A 13,257-nucleotide genomic window follows, 5' to 3' on the forward strand; every position below is an offset into this window, starting at 1 on the left:
TGCCCGGCCTGCTGGGCGCTGGTGGTAGTGCCCGCCGCGCCGGAGCCCCGTGCTGTGTGTCCCCGCAAATTTGCGACTTTGGGCCGTGAATTAGGACCTGGGCACGAATGACGTACTTCGGGAAGTTTGTCCTTGTATGTCACTGGAGGATTGGAGCTTCTTTCCTAGCAGTTCCTAGCATTTGTAGCATCAACAGGCAGAGGATTTCAGGGCAAAAACACAAAACTGGGTAACAGAAAGTAAGGGGATTGCATGCAAAGGCTGCTGTGGAAAAAGGAAACGAGTTGAGAGATGACAGTCAGGTAGAGGCTAAAATGCATCAAGAGAATGAATTCTGATGGGAGGATGAAGGAAAGCAAGGACAGAAGAATTATTTAAACCTTTCGTATTTACAATATAGAGTACTTTTGGAGGAGTTGAGCACTGGTTTCAGGAGTGTTCTGAAGCCTAGTATTACAAGTACTAGTACACTGAGGTATTTAGAGGAGTTCTGTGTTTCATTAGGTGACCGTAGAGCTCAAAGGAGTCTCTGTGTTAATGTATCTTGCTTCAAAGTCATCTAATGTATCTGCTCTTCGGTTGGTGTGGTTAAGCACTTTCCAGGAGGGGTTTATAGAAACAGGCAAATAATGGAGGAAAATGCCTGAAAGTGGTTGACCAAAGAGTTCAGAATAACTATAAAATACTTCTTCAGGTTTCAACATACATGTGTCTCACTCAAAACCATTTGTAATATTAACTTTACTATCTGTAAAGATGGTTAAAATATTACAGGGTAGAAATATTTCAGGATGTCCTGTCCAAATAATTTATTCAAATCTCTTAAAATACATGTATGGAACAATACATTTATTTGCTGTCTTTTAATTCTGTCAGTTTACCTTCCACATATTCAGCCTTCTAGGGAATGCTGCAATTAAAGGCAGCATGGTTTTGTTCAGTTGCTAACTATTAACAGAAGCTGAAGAGTTAGCAGAGTACACGTTCTGTTTTACACATCTCTGCTCAGATTGATTTAACTGATTGACAAGTTGCATAATAATTCTTGTAAAAGTGACAAGAGCTTTTTACTTAAAGGTTTATGAGACACTTACGCAATTGAGAATGCACCTGTAATGCAGTAGCATATACTTAACAGTATGCCAAATCATAAATTACAGAAGAAGTTATGATGTGGTCTAATCCACATGGTGAAGCAAGGTTTGAATTTGTTTGTATTTGTAAATTGTCCCTTAATAGCACTAACATTGTGGTAGTGTTGTGTTAAAGAAGCAGTATTGAAATGGAAAATTGACTGTTCTTACTGCTTCATGTCTTCTTCCTAAAAACTCTTTTTGTGTGTGTGCACTTCTGGATGAATTATCTCAAGGTGTAACCAAGTGACCAGCTGAGCAGAGGGTGACGGCTTAGCTTGAAAATCTGAAAGCTATTACAGATGTCAACACACATTTAGATTTTCAACACCTTTTTTCAAGGCCCTGCTGGGATGTTTATAGTAGTCTTTTAGGGGACAGCCTTGCTTGTGTCTCCAGCTCACAGATGCTGAGCATACTGATAAAGAAGATGCTCTTTCTCTAGTTACAGCCCAGTGTTTCCTCTGTGTCCTTCTAAGAAATTTTTGGGATATTACTTGTGAGAAAACAATTTAAGATTATCACCAAGTACCTGAAGTAGTGCCTTCTAGAGATGGCAAAACACACTAGGAAGTACTACAAATAACTTCAAAAGGTATCTTGTTATCAAGATTGATTTTTTTTTTTTGGGGTGCTTGTCAGAGATTCTTGTCAACCTCTGACAAACACTAAAAAAGTCTGATAAGGACTTGAAGATTTCTGTAATTCATTACAGTCTGTATGAATAAACATGACTCTGAGCTGTGATTCAGTTTTGCCAATTGACGGGGTTAGCACAAAGGACACAGGCACCAAATTAAAGAAGTTAGCTTATTTTTACTTATGTTTAAAGTGATAAAATAATGAGAAAAATAATATGGTGAAAATAAATTAAAGCAAGATAAGGTAAAGCAACAAAATAATAAGCAAACTACTATAGCAAGCAGAAAGTAAGGTAATGCACCTAATCATTACTACGTAGAGTTAGTGATAGTGATTAAGAAAGATACATCATCAATTGCCTTATTAATACGTCATCATCCAGAGCTGCAGTCACTGGGGAGCCCATTTGCAGTGAGGGTTTGAAGAGTCCTTCCCGGCAATTGGGAATTCTCTATACAGTGTGTCCACTGTATAGATGAGGCTTCCAAATTTCCCTGAAAATGGTCCCTGTTTTTATACAGTTGAATAAACAGCTTTATATCTTAAACTGCAAAATAATCTGGTGTAGTTTTCTCCTTGTTAACTTCCGTCTCTAGCCTGGCCAGGGCCAAGAAGCAGGAGATAACAAGAACAAAGAATCTACTGATTATGTATCTTGCAACAAACCTTGTCATGAGTTGCCACATTCCTTTGCCATCTGTGGTGATGGGCCACATCTGTGCTTAATTTTGGCTACTATTATGCAATGACTATCTTTCTGCTGGCTAACCTTACACAAAGAGTTACAGCAAAGCTCTATAAGCATTACAACACAACTTTTACAAACTACTGGTGCATATTAATAAGGTAATACATTGCATATGTGATCTATATTATACATATCAGATATATTGTTAGGTTAGGAGGTTCATCTAGAGGTCAACTTTGGTTCAGGGCCTCACTGCTCAGGCCCTAGTATTTCAGATTCTCAGAGGGTTAGCTTTATGTACATACTGAAATGCGTCATCTCTACATTGTAAATCCTAGATTTTTGAGTGTTTGCTTTTACTAAAGCTTTTATTTGGTGATCTGACAGTTAATTTAGGGAGGGGCTTTCTTTTATGGGGTTTTTTTGCCACATCACTTGTAGAAGATTATTTCCAGGTATCGTACAGACACATGAAAAATAATTTTTGAATTAGTTAATATATAGTTTGAGATCCTTTTGAAGTTCATTTTTCTCACATTGGCTTGCTAAGAATACTTTAGCCATTTGTATTTCTATCTTTTTTTCGTAATTGGAGAATATCCAGTGATGTAGCCTTGATAGGCCCTTCAGTTGACTTGACTTTTAGACTTATTCCAGTTCTGTTGAGTTTATTTGATAATGGCACGATAAATATGTTTGCATCAGTGTATTTTCAAGATTATGTTCCCATCATGCCAAATTATCTAGGAGTGTAGTGCTGGTACTCTCTAGCGTCTTAGATTAATTTAAAACATCTAGAACTGTCTAGGATTTTCATTTCCTCACATCTGCTTTGGCTGCAAGTTGTTTGATCAGGAATCAAGGTAAAGTATCTTAGATACTGATTCCGTACCAAATTCTGTACTAAATGGAAAGAAAATGAAAGATCCAGTACACTCTTAATTGCAGCATGTTCTAAGAATCCTGTTAGCAAACAAGATAATTCTCTTGACGTTGTATTGACAGGTTTTGAAGATTTTTAAATTATTACACAGAACCCGGCAAGAAGTTTTTAAAAATGATACCAGAGCCCTTGAAGGTGAGATGCTTTTTTTTTGTGTGGTGGATGCTTACCTATCTTTCTGTGGAGCTTTCTTCTCCAAATACACAGAAAGAGAATACTTATCATAATTTCCCTTTAAATTATTCCCTTTCTTATTTTATAAGTAATCACTGGGAAAACTTGTGTATTCATAACCAGACATCCTTTAATTTGAAAGAAAAAAATGGTGGTTAGACTCAAGCACTCGAGCCATATTTTGTAAGGAAAACGTTTCTTGTTGGAACCTTGGTGATCTTCCTGGGATCTTGCGTGCGTGCGTGTGTGTGTGCACGCGCACTTCCTCTCTTCAGTCCTTCAATCCAGCCAAAGCTTGTTTCACTGTACTAAGCATTTGAGCTTTTTCCCTTTATCTACGGTGGCTCCCCATGGCATAAATGCTGCTTTTTTAGTAAACCAACTTTTAGTAGTGGCTTCTGTATGTTATTTTTAAAGCTCAGAATGCAAGACAAGCAGTCATATTTTATTCCTATACCAGTCAGCTTGAAATATGACATCACCTGAATTTCATGGAAATCTTATATTGAGATACTTCAGGCAGAGTGCACCAAGAAGGGTGCTATAAAGGACTTAGGACTCTGTCACTGCCTCAAAGCTCAATATATAATTTTTTATTCACACTTTAGGGTTTTTGTTTATTTTATTTAGCTGCAAGACAAAAGATAAATGAAGAATTCAAAAATAACCAAGATGAAACATCTGAAGAGAAGATAAATGAGGTACTTCTTGTTTTAATTGTTTTTTTTTTCCCCACTTTGCATAAGAATACTTACGTAGGAGCTTCTTACATTGGTTAAGAGGTCATTTAAATAAGTACTTATTGAGACTTTGTGAGAGCCAGGTGAGTTCGAAAAGGCTTTTGCATGCATCTTTGTTTATACATATATTGATACCTACATTGGTATTACTAGTATGTTACAGAATTTTGCACATACGAAAGTATATGAGGAGAAAGTGTCTTCTGGTGGTTCGGTGTGCTTATTTTGAAGCTTATAATAAAATTATGGAAAAAGGTGTTTTATGTTGCTATTTTAATGTAAATATTTTGTGTATTTTGCTCATAGTATCTGTCTGAGCTGTGGTGACTTAAGTTTACTTGCTCTTTGTTGTGTAGACAAGCACAAAAGGATACAGAGAAGTTAAATAACCTGCTCAGTTATTGACAGATATGAGAAGTTATTTTGATTCCTGATCACAAATGAAACAGCACCTTTGTGGGAGGCAAAAAACAGCCAAATTATCATGACTATTATAGAGGTATTAGTTATACTGCTGCGAATTTTTTACTGCTTCTTTGCTTATGGTGCATTAAAAGGATTAGTACATTCTGTTAACTCACTGTGTAAGTTACCTTTGCTTAGTTATTATCGTAACACTTTTTTTCTGAGTCATTTTTCTAAAACTTTCTGAGGTCTGAAATTAAACTTTTGTATTTTAGATATTTTTTGTTCTTAACATCCATACAGAGTGAATAATTTAATCCTTATCATTCAGCCTTTTAACAGACGGTATTTATATTGTCATTGAGAACTGGTTGGAAGAAAGTGCCTCCGTCTGTCCTTTGCAGAAGTAAATCTAAACCTTTACATCCTACCAGACACTGGACAGTAATGTAAATAGTTCTGAGCATTTAGTTAGGACTTTCTAGTATTTCTGCCTGTTGTCAGGCACCTATAGCAATACTTCTGTGTTTGTGTTCCAGCTGCCTGCTCTGTTAAATTGTGTGTTCTTTTTCTCATAGATGGACAGGAAAAATACCTGCTCTAATTTTTAAATCTGTATTTGTTAGGAATGGCAAGCTACAAAATACACATATGTAACTTTTTAGTATGGGTTAACTGATATCTTGGTTACATGTGCCAGTGGAAGAAATTCTAGACTTTGATCACAACTACAGAATACTAGAACATCATAGAAGCTGTCAAATTTATTATATGTATGTGTATGTATATATACACACGGAATAGACTAAGATGCGGAGGAACTGAATCAAACGATATACAGGACTTGTGTTAATTTGGTCACTTGCTTGCATAAACACGGGAGTGTTAGAGTTCTGCTTGGGACAGCAGCTGAAAAAAAAGAATATTGACCAACCAAATATGCATTACTTTGACAGAATAGGAAGCTGCAGTGTCTTCCAATATGACATCAAATACTTAGCCATGTAGTCACCTCAGGGGGTCGGAGTAACTGTCTGCAGTATTAAAGTGTTATATGTGCCAGCTGAATCTGCCGCAGCACTTTAGTTCAGATCAGGAATGCACTTCTGAAGCTACCTTGGTTATCTCCGCTTCCTGTGATTTGGCTTGTTTAGTGAAGCAGTCTCAGAGCAAATGGCAGATTTCCTTTAAGATGAATCTGAAGTGGGAGGTGTGCTTCGGAAGCATACAGCCTGTCTGTTAATGGGCAATCAGCAGGGAGAAGTGGAGGATACCTCGTCCAAACCATTAAAAGGGAAGGAGAGGGAGTAGAAATTCAGTGTAGTTCTCCAGTCTTGAGCTATAACTCTTGTAAAGATCCACTTCTGTTGGTACACATTACTTTCTAGTGTAAGCATGCCTCCCAAAGTGTCTCACTCTTGCAGTTTCATTTATATCGTGCAGACAACTGTTGGGCGTAATTGCTCAGCAAAACTAGCAAGGGTGCTTCTGCTTGTACTCTTTAGTGAGGGAAGGAATGCTAGGCCTTTTACAAAATATTAATGCCTCTGCTAATCTTTAGTTAGTGCCTTTTTCCTGTACTGCTTTTCTGTGAAATCTCAGTATTCTCAATTCTTGTCATGTTTTGCTCTTATTTTTGTCTTCTTATTTCAAGAGCAGAAAAAATGCTGTTTCCCTAGGGGCGGTCAAATGTTATTGAGACATTCACCACTGTCTTTGATTGTTGGAAACTAGTTGCTTGCTTTGGTAGTTCCATTCTATTTGTTCGTTTGCAGTTTTAATTTGGTATATAGATTTTATACTGTTGTACGTTACTGAGTGAAAGTTTTCTTCCTCTAGTGCAGTATGTAAAGGTAGCTTACATATCAACGTGTAAGTTATTCCAGGATCCCTAGAGTAAAAGATATGCATAGATAGTGCATAACTAACTGAATAATAGAAGTGACTGGTTTATTATTTGAATAGCTGTCTAGTATGGAAAATACGTTCAGTAATAGTTATGTATAATTTAAACTACTCTGTTTTTTTTGTTGTTTTTTTCCTTTTACTAGCTTCTGAAAATAGCTTCAGATGTTGAAGTGATTCTCAGAACTTCTGTTATTCAGGCAGTTCACACAGATTCCGACAAAATACGTGAGTATAGCTGTATGCTAAAAAGATGCTTGAAAATGTTGTAGTTCAGTAAATAAATGTAAAACTGGAAAACTAAGTAAAGGGATAGAGAGGGCAGAAATCTGTTTATCTGTTATTTCTCTGCTCAAAGCCTTAATTTAAGCCTGTTCCCTAATGCCACTACCTAGGACATGTGGAGGTTTCAAAGGTACAAGGTTTCTACATAAATATTTTGAAATATAGAGGCTGGTAGAAAAAGAGACAGTGACTTCATTTAATGCCCTCATTGAGAGGAAAAAGTTTTAACTTGTTACCTTAGCTATTAAGAGTGGCAGCAGGTCGGTAGCCAGTCAGCATGTGTGTACTGGCTAGTCAGTCAGTCTAAATGTATTAGCCACAGTATCTGTAGGTGCTTGTGCTACCAAACAGGTAGAAGCTGCCTGAGGGGAATTAGCAAATGCAGTATGTACACTGTCCATAGAATAACATTTTCTTTGAGGATTGAGTGATCTATTCCAAAATCTTGTTTTGACAATTGAAGTTTCAGATTATGCCTTGGAAGATTTGTGACATATGGATGGCCTTGATGCAAAGCCTATCAAATTCTGAAATTTGGTTTCTGGTTTAGAAGTTCTTTTATCTTACAGTCAAACATAGGAGAAGTAGTAGGGTCAGCATACAACTGTGTGGTAGGGGACAGGAGAAATCTTCAGCTGTGTACATTGTTTCCTTTCCTGTTTAGTGGGGTCTGTAAAGTTTTGTAACTATTTTCAGTTTTAGATTTGGTAAAGCATTTAACTTCAGAACAGCCTTATGATTGGAGCCAAAGGTATATCTAGACCAGTGTTGAGCCTTCCACAGTGATCCTAGGCAGGTGGCACTAGAAGAGTAGGAACAAAGCAAGTGAACTTTCACATCTTCCAGCAGTTTACACCTGGCAGCACTTTCTGAGCCAAGGATGGTTTCTTTTTTCATTATCATCAGTGGCTTTCTCTCTCATTAACTTCTTCCTGTCAAGCTATGCACATTTCTTGCATCCAAGCATCTTTGACAAAGAATTTACTCTGTTTTTTTATGAAGAATCACTTGCTGTAGTTTTGTATCTCGTCCTACTCTTCAGTTACTATCCATTTTCACCAAGCTGCTCGTGAGTTTTTAAGTCCCTTATTGCCCCCCTTTTGTTTTTTTCCCCGCTATGTAACAACTCTGTGAAAGAGCAGGAGAATGCATGTGATCTTTCTGTTGTTATTTCCTACACCCTTTTTGGTTCTCCTATATCTCTCTTGCAACGGTTAAGAGCACTCTCTCTCAATCAGAGCTGAGCACAGTCATCAAACAATGGGCAAACCAGGTATTTATAGACACAACAATGGCACGATGATGTTTTCTCTTTCATTCTTAAGTGGTTTCCTAGTCATTCCTAATTCTAAATGTAATTTTTGTCTTCTGTGCATGCATATATTTATTTATTTATACAAAATTATCTTGTATTAATTAAACTCATCTGAATGATTGTAGTCAGTTTTGGACCTATTGCTTTCTTAGTGGAGTTATTATTTTTTGGATGTCTGTGCATTGGATGTCTCTACATTTAATTTTGTCATTTTACTGGTTACTCAGTCAAATCTTAAGCTCTTCCTGCAATTCTTCACAGGAAGTCATCTTCTTAAGAATTTATTCAGGGTGCTATGATTAAAAACAGTTCTTTTTCAGGTTACTTACAAATACATAGAACAGCACAGATGCCAACAAAAATACCTGTAGAGTTCCACTTTTGACATCCCTCCATTGGGAGACCTGTGCATTTGTTGTTCACTTCTTACAGTTTAACCAGTGAATTATCCATGCAAGACCTTCTGTCATAATAAGGCTGTTGTTTTCTTAAGTGTCTGCTGACAGACTTCTGGGAGTCCAAGAATGTTGTGGCAGCCCCCCAAGAGCTGTTCAGAGAACTCCAGCAGGGACTGTAAGGCAGAACTTCCCTTGCAAAAGCCACATGAATTCATGTTCAAATACTAATTTATGGTCTAATGCTGTGTGTGTAGGGATGGAGCTAGGACAGCCAGAGCCCACCTGAATTCCTTGGCGAGGAATGTGGGGGACAGCAAGAACAGCTTCTAGAGGTACATCTGCAGCAGAAGAAAGAGGAGGGAAAATGTGAGCCCACAGCTGAATAGAGCAGGGGACCTGGTAACAAAGGACACAGAAGAGACTGAGATGCTCAGTACCTTCTTCACCTCAGTTTTTACTGCTAAGGTTTATTTTCAGGAATCACTGGCCTCAGGCCATCGGGAATGTCTGGAGCAAGGATGACTTAGTAGAGGAGGAAAAGGCTCAGGAACATTTGAACAGATGGGGCATACACAAATCCATGTAATTGTGAGGCCACTCTCAATCATCTTTGAAAGGTCATGGTGATTAGGGGAGTTGCCTGAGGACTGGAAGAAAGCAAATGTCACTCCTCTTTTCAAGAAAGGCAAAGGGAGGATCTGTGAAGCTGGTCAGCCTCACCTTGATCCCTGTGAAGGTGGTTGAGCCAATCCTGGAAGCTGTTTCCAAATGTTCTAAGAAAAGAATGGGCACTGGGAGTAGTCAGCAAGGATTTACAAAGGGGAGGTCTTTCCTGACCAATCTGATACCCTCTTACAGTGAAATGACTTGAATCAGCGGACAAGGGGACGGTAGTGTAGATGTCCATTTTGACTGTAGCAGAGCTTTAATGCTGTCTTCTTTAAAATCTCCATAAGCAAAAAGTGATAGAATTGCACCTGCCTAATTTTACAGACTTCTTGGAGAAATGGCAGCAGTGAGGTTTGTGTGGAAGAAGGAAGTCTTCCAGAGTCTAGTACTAACCAAGAAAACTTTGTCCTGCAGCAGAAAATCTGGAGTGCATCTATACACAGGGTGCATTTGGCCTGCTTATGGATGCAAAGGATGTCATTAAGCATCCTTTGGGATGATTAAGCATGGGATGTCTTGCCCATTTTTTTTTTCTCTGTATCTCTTTTTGGATAGGTCTGAGCTCTGCTTCTCTGTGATTGATCTTACAGCAGTAAGAACAAAACAATAAACTTGAAACAGACATCGTAGTTTGAATGCTGTCTGTTTTGTGTGTGTTTGGAAAATATATGTGGTTTCCACTGCTCCGTTTTGTTTGAATATCTCACCCTACTGTTTCCATCCTTTCTTGTTTATAAATAAAAGTTGTCTGAGATAAAATAGAGGAAAAAAGTTGTAAGTGGGACTTCAGCTTCCAGTTGAATCTGTGGCTAGGTGTTGTCATGGTTTAACCACAGCTGTCAGCTGACCCCACAGAGCCGCTCGCTCACTCCCCCAGTGGGATTGTGGAGAGAATCCAAAGAGTAAAAGTGAAAAAATTCATGGGTTGAGATAAGGCCAGTTTAATAAGTAAAGCAAAAGCTGCGCACACAAGCAGAGCAAAGTAAGGAATTCATTCAGTGCTTCCCGTCGACAGGAAGGTGTTTAGAGCCATCTCCAGGAAAGTAGGGCTCCATCACGTGCAACATTTGGGAAGACAAATGTCATCACTGCAAACATCCCACCTTCCTTCTTCTCCCAGCTTTTATTGCTGAGCGGGATGTCGAATGGTATGGAATATCCCTTTGGTCAGCTGGGGCAGCTACCCCAGTCGTGTCCCATCCAAATGTCCTGTGCATGTATATGATGAAACTAACGAGTGGATTTTCTCACTTTCCTTTGGTTTTTGGCACCTAGGAGCCAATTTCTGGTGGGAAGTTTGTTGTTAAGAAATACTTGTGTAAGTATATGAATCTGCTTAGCTAGTACGTTGAACGGGTATTCAATTCCAGTACAGCTTTGTTTAAGGAAGTTTTAGCAGAACAAAATCAACCTTTCTTGATCCTTGATCTTTATGCTCTGTGGTAAGGTTTATAATGCCAATAGAATTACGGGTATGTCCCTCATTGCTTTTATGGGATCATCTTGTACTAAATGAGAGGCTTGGAACAGATTTATTAACAAAAAAAAAAAAAAAAAGTGGAAGTGCAGCCTGAAGGCTTGAGTTGCTGTTTGTTACCAAATAAAAAAAGTTACTTCAGTTGAAAAGTTTACTTGTCATAGTGCTTCATCTTAGGTGCTACGTGTTTGTTTTGGAAAATTTGTAGTGAAGTTTTACTTTGCTGTAATAGAAAGTGCATTGGCCTATTTGGAAAAAAATAAGAATGTTGTAAAATACTTACATTTGGGCTATATTTAAATTACTGTTAGTCCTTGCTTCACCCCAAGCCATCGCCCCTGGCCCAAAACAGATTGATCAGTTGCTACATTGTATGAAAGAAGAGCAGGGGGAAAAAGAAACTAGGTGAAATGTTTCAGAAACCTAGTGCTGCAGCTCCTCGAGTGAGTTTCTGTCAGATTCTGACTCTAACTTTTTGTATTATAGCTGACAATATACAATTTAGCTACGCCTGGTGTTTTGTTTTTTTTTTTAAATCCTGCATTGCTAAAATAGCTACTTAATAACTGCAATGAAAAAGCCAAAGAATTGTCTTAAGACAGAACAAATATTGGTAAGGGGAACATTTTCCCTAATCAAAAGAAATTATTCTGTGCTGTCAAAGAAGCAGCTCACAGGGCAGTGTTATTCTTTAAATAGAATTTGAGACACAGTGGTGTATAATCATTTTGGGATTCACTGCTAAATCTTAAAAAAAAAAAAAATTTGCCTGAGTTTTTCTCACTAAAGAGAACACAATTTCAATTAGGAGCTTGTTAGTCCGTTTTTCTGATTTTTTTTTTTAATGTTTCAGTCTGAATTATGTTAGTAGTACACAAATGTCTCAGTTCTATTCATTCCACTTTAATTTCAGATTATGCTGATACAAGCAGAGCTTACATTTTAGTAATATACCACACATGCAGTATGTTCTGATAATTTTGATTTGGTGTGTTGGCAGTGTGTGTTCAAAACTTAGATTTGAAAAGGGAGGTTAAAAATTCTTCTTTCAGCCTTTATTTGTTTGGACTTCCATTTTTCAGTACTTTATATCCAGTTCCGTATTTCTTTGGTGTTTCTATTTCATGTACCTCTTCTAGGTGTGTAGATCAACATATTTTGTTATAAATTTACTTAAATGTATTTTATCTAAGAGAAATGCAGTTGAAATTTTACTTAAAGCTCTTAGAAACTTATTAAATGCATCAGTATACAGATGCAAAAAGAACATACCTTCAGGGAAATCAGTTTTCTTATAAGATATGGGCTATTAGTACATGTAGGACTGAATGTTACTCATTACACACACGTGCAAACAAACACACACAGTTTTACAGGTTTACTGTAGCTTTTGCAGCTGTGTGACCTAGTCAGAGTATGGCATTATGGTTTCAGGTGTTTGTGTTATAGTTTTCGCTGCTGGAGCAAATCCGATATGATACAGCTCCCTTCATGAAGAAAGCACAAACTTAGGAAGGTCAGGAAGAGGTTAAAATGGTGTATAATTAGACAAACCCTAACACACTGCACTTCTGTGACAATGTAGTGGCCATAAATTTCATTTGATGCTTTCTTTTCGTGTTGGCTTTTAAAACAGGTGTGACAAGGGGAATATTACAGATAAGATTCCAGGACACTGGAAAAGAGGGCTAAGTAAAATTTAGTATTAATTTGTAGAACTGTTGAAGTAAACGTAATCTGACTCAGGCATGATAAAATTGCCATTCTCTCTCTTACTAAAAGTTACCACAACACTTTACCATTTTTAAATGTATTCTTAATGCTATTAAAATATTTTCAGTGCTTTTAAAAGGAAGGCAATATTCTGACCCACAGAAGGTAAAAATCTTAATATAATTTTGTCTTGGGTATGTACCATGATGCTGCTTGTACACTTACCAGAAGTTCAGATTCTCATTTTAGTAACCTGATTTTTTGTTTGCAAATGTAAAAACAACTTTAGAATTTTAAATAGAACTTTCCATAAGATCATATTCTCATAGGCTTTTTTTCTGTTACAGTGCTCATACCCAGGAAAGATCTGCTACAAGACAACACTCCTTATTTTGATAAACCATCAAAAAAGCATGAATCCTGAGGAAAATATGCCCGACTCCCCAGAAGGTTAATATCCTGTAATGAGATCTCTGAAAATCAATAGTGGATACCTCTTTTAAAGCTAAATTTTAAAAACAGTAAATATTGTTACCAGGAAAACAGAGACTGAATCCTAGTCACTGTTTTTATTGTGTGCTGTTACATCATCAGGCATTTCTTCTGTGGAAGATAGGAATATTTTAATGGAAACTCAAGACACACAGTTCTTTTAAAAGTACAGTGCTGAGTTGTGTTACTTCAGCATGGAATATTTTTAATTATAGCAGTCATCAAACAGAGATTGTTTCCTAAAATCCAGAGTTTTTAAAAACTAAATACAAATTAAA

General features: G+C 37.3%; 1 protein-coding gene across 1 annotated transcript; it reads left to right on the forward strand.

Annotated features, from left to right (window-relative positions):
* Positions 1 to 3,318: 3,318 nt before the first annotated feature.
* LYRM7 (LYR motif containing 7) lies at positions 3,319 to 12,911 on the forward strand (the record flags this gene model as incomplete). The annotated part of the gene is made up of 5 exons (XM_010073487.1): positions 3,319 to 3,331; positions 3,469 to 3,541; positions 4,211 to 4,281; positions 6,777 to 6,858; positions 12,835 to 12,911. Coding segments are annotated over 5 exons (316 nt in total), but the record flags the coding sequence as incomplete, so codon positions are not given.
* Between the last annotated feature and the right edge of the window lie 346 nt (positions 12,912 to 13,257).

This window comes from Pterocles gutturalis, unplaced genomic scaffold (assembly GCF_000699245.1).
Source record: "Pterocles gutturalis isolate BGI_N339 unplaced genomic scaffold, ASM69924v1 scaffold20497, whole genome shotgun sequence".
NCBI lineage: Eukaryota > Metazoa > Chordata > Aves > Pterocliformes > Pteroclidae > Pterocles > Pterocles gutturalis.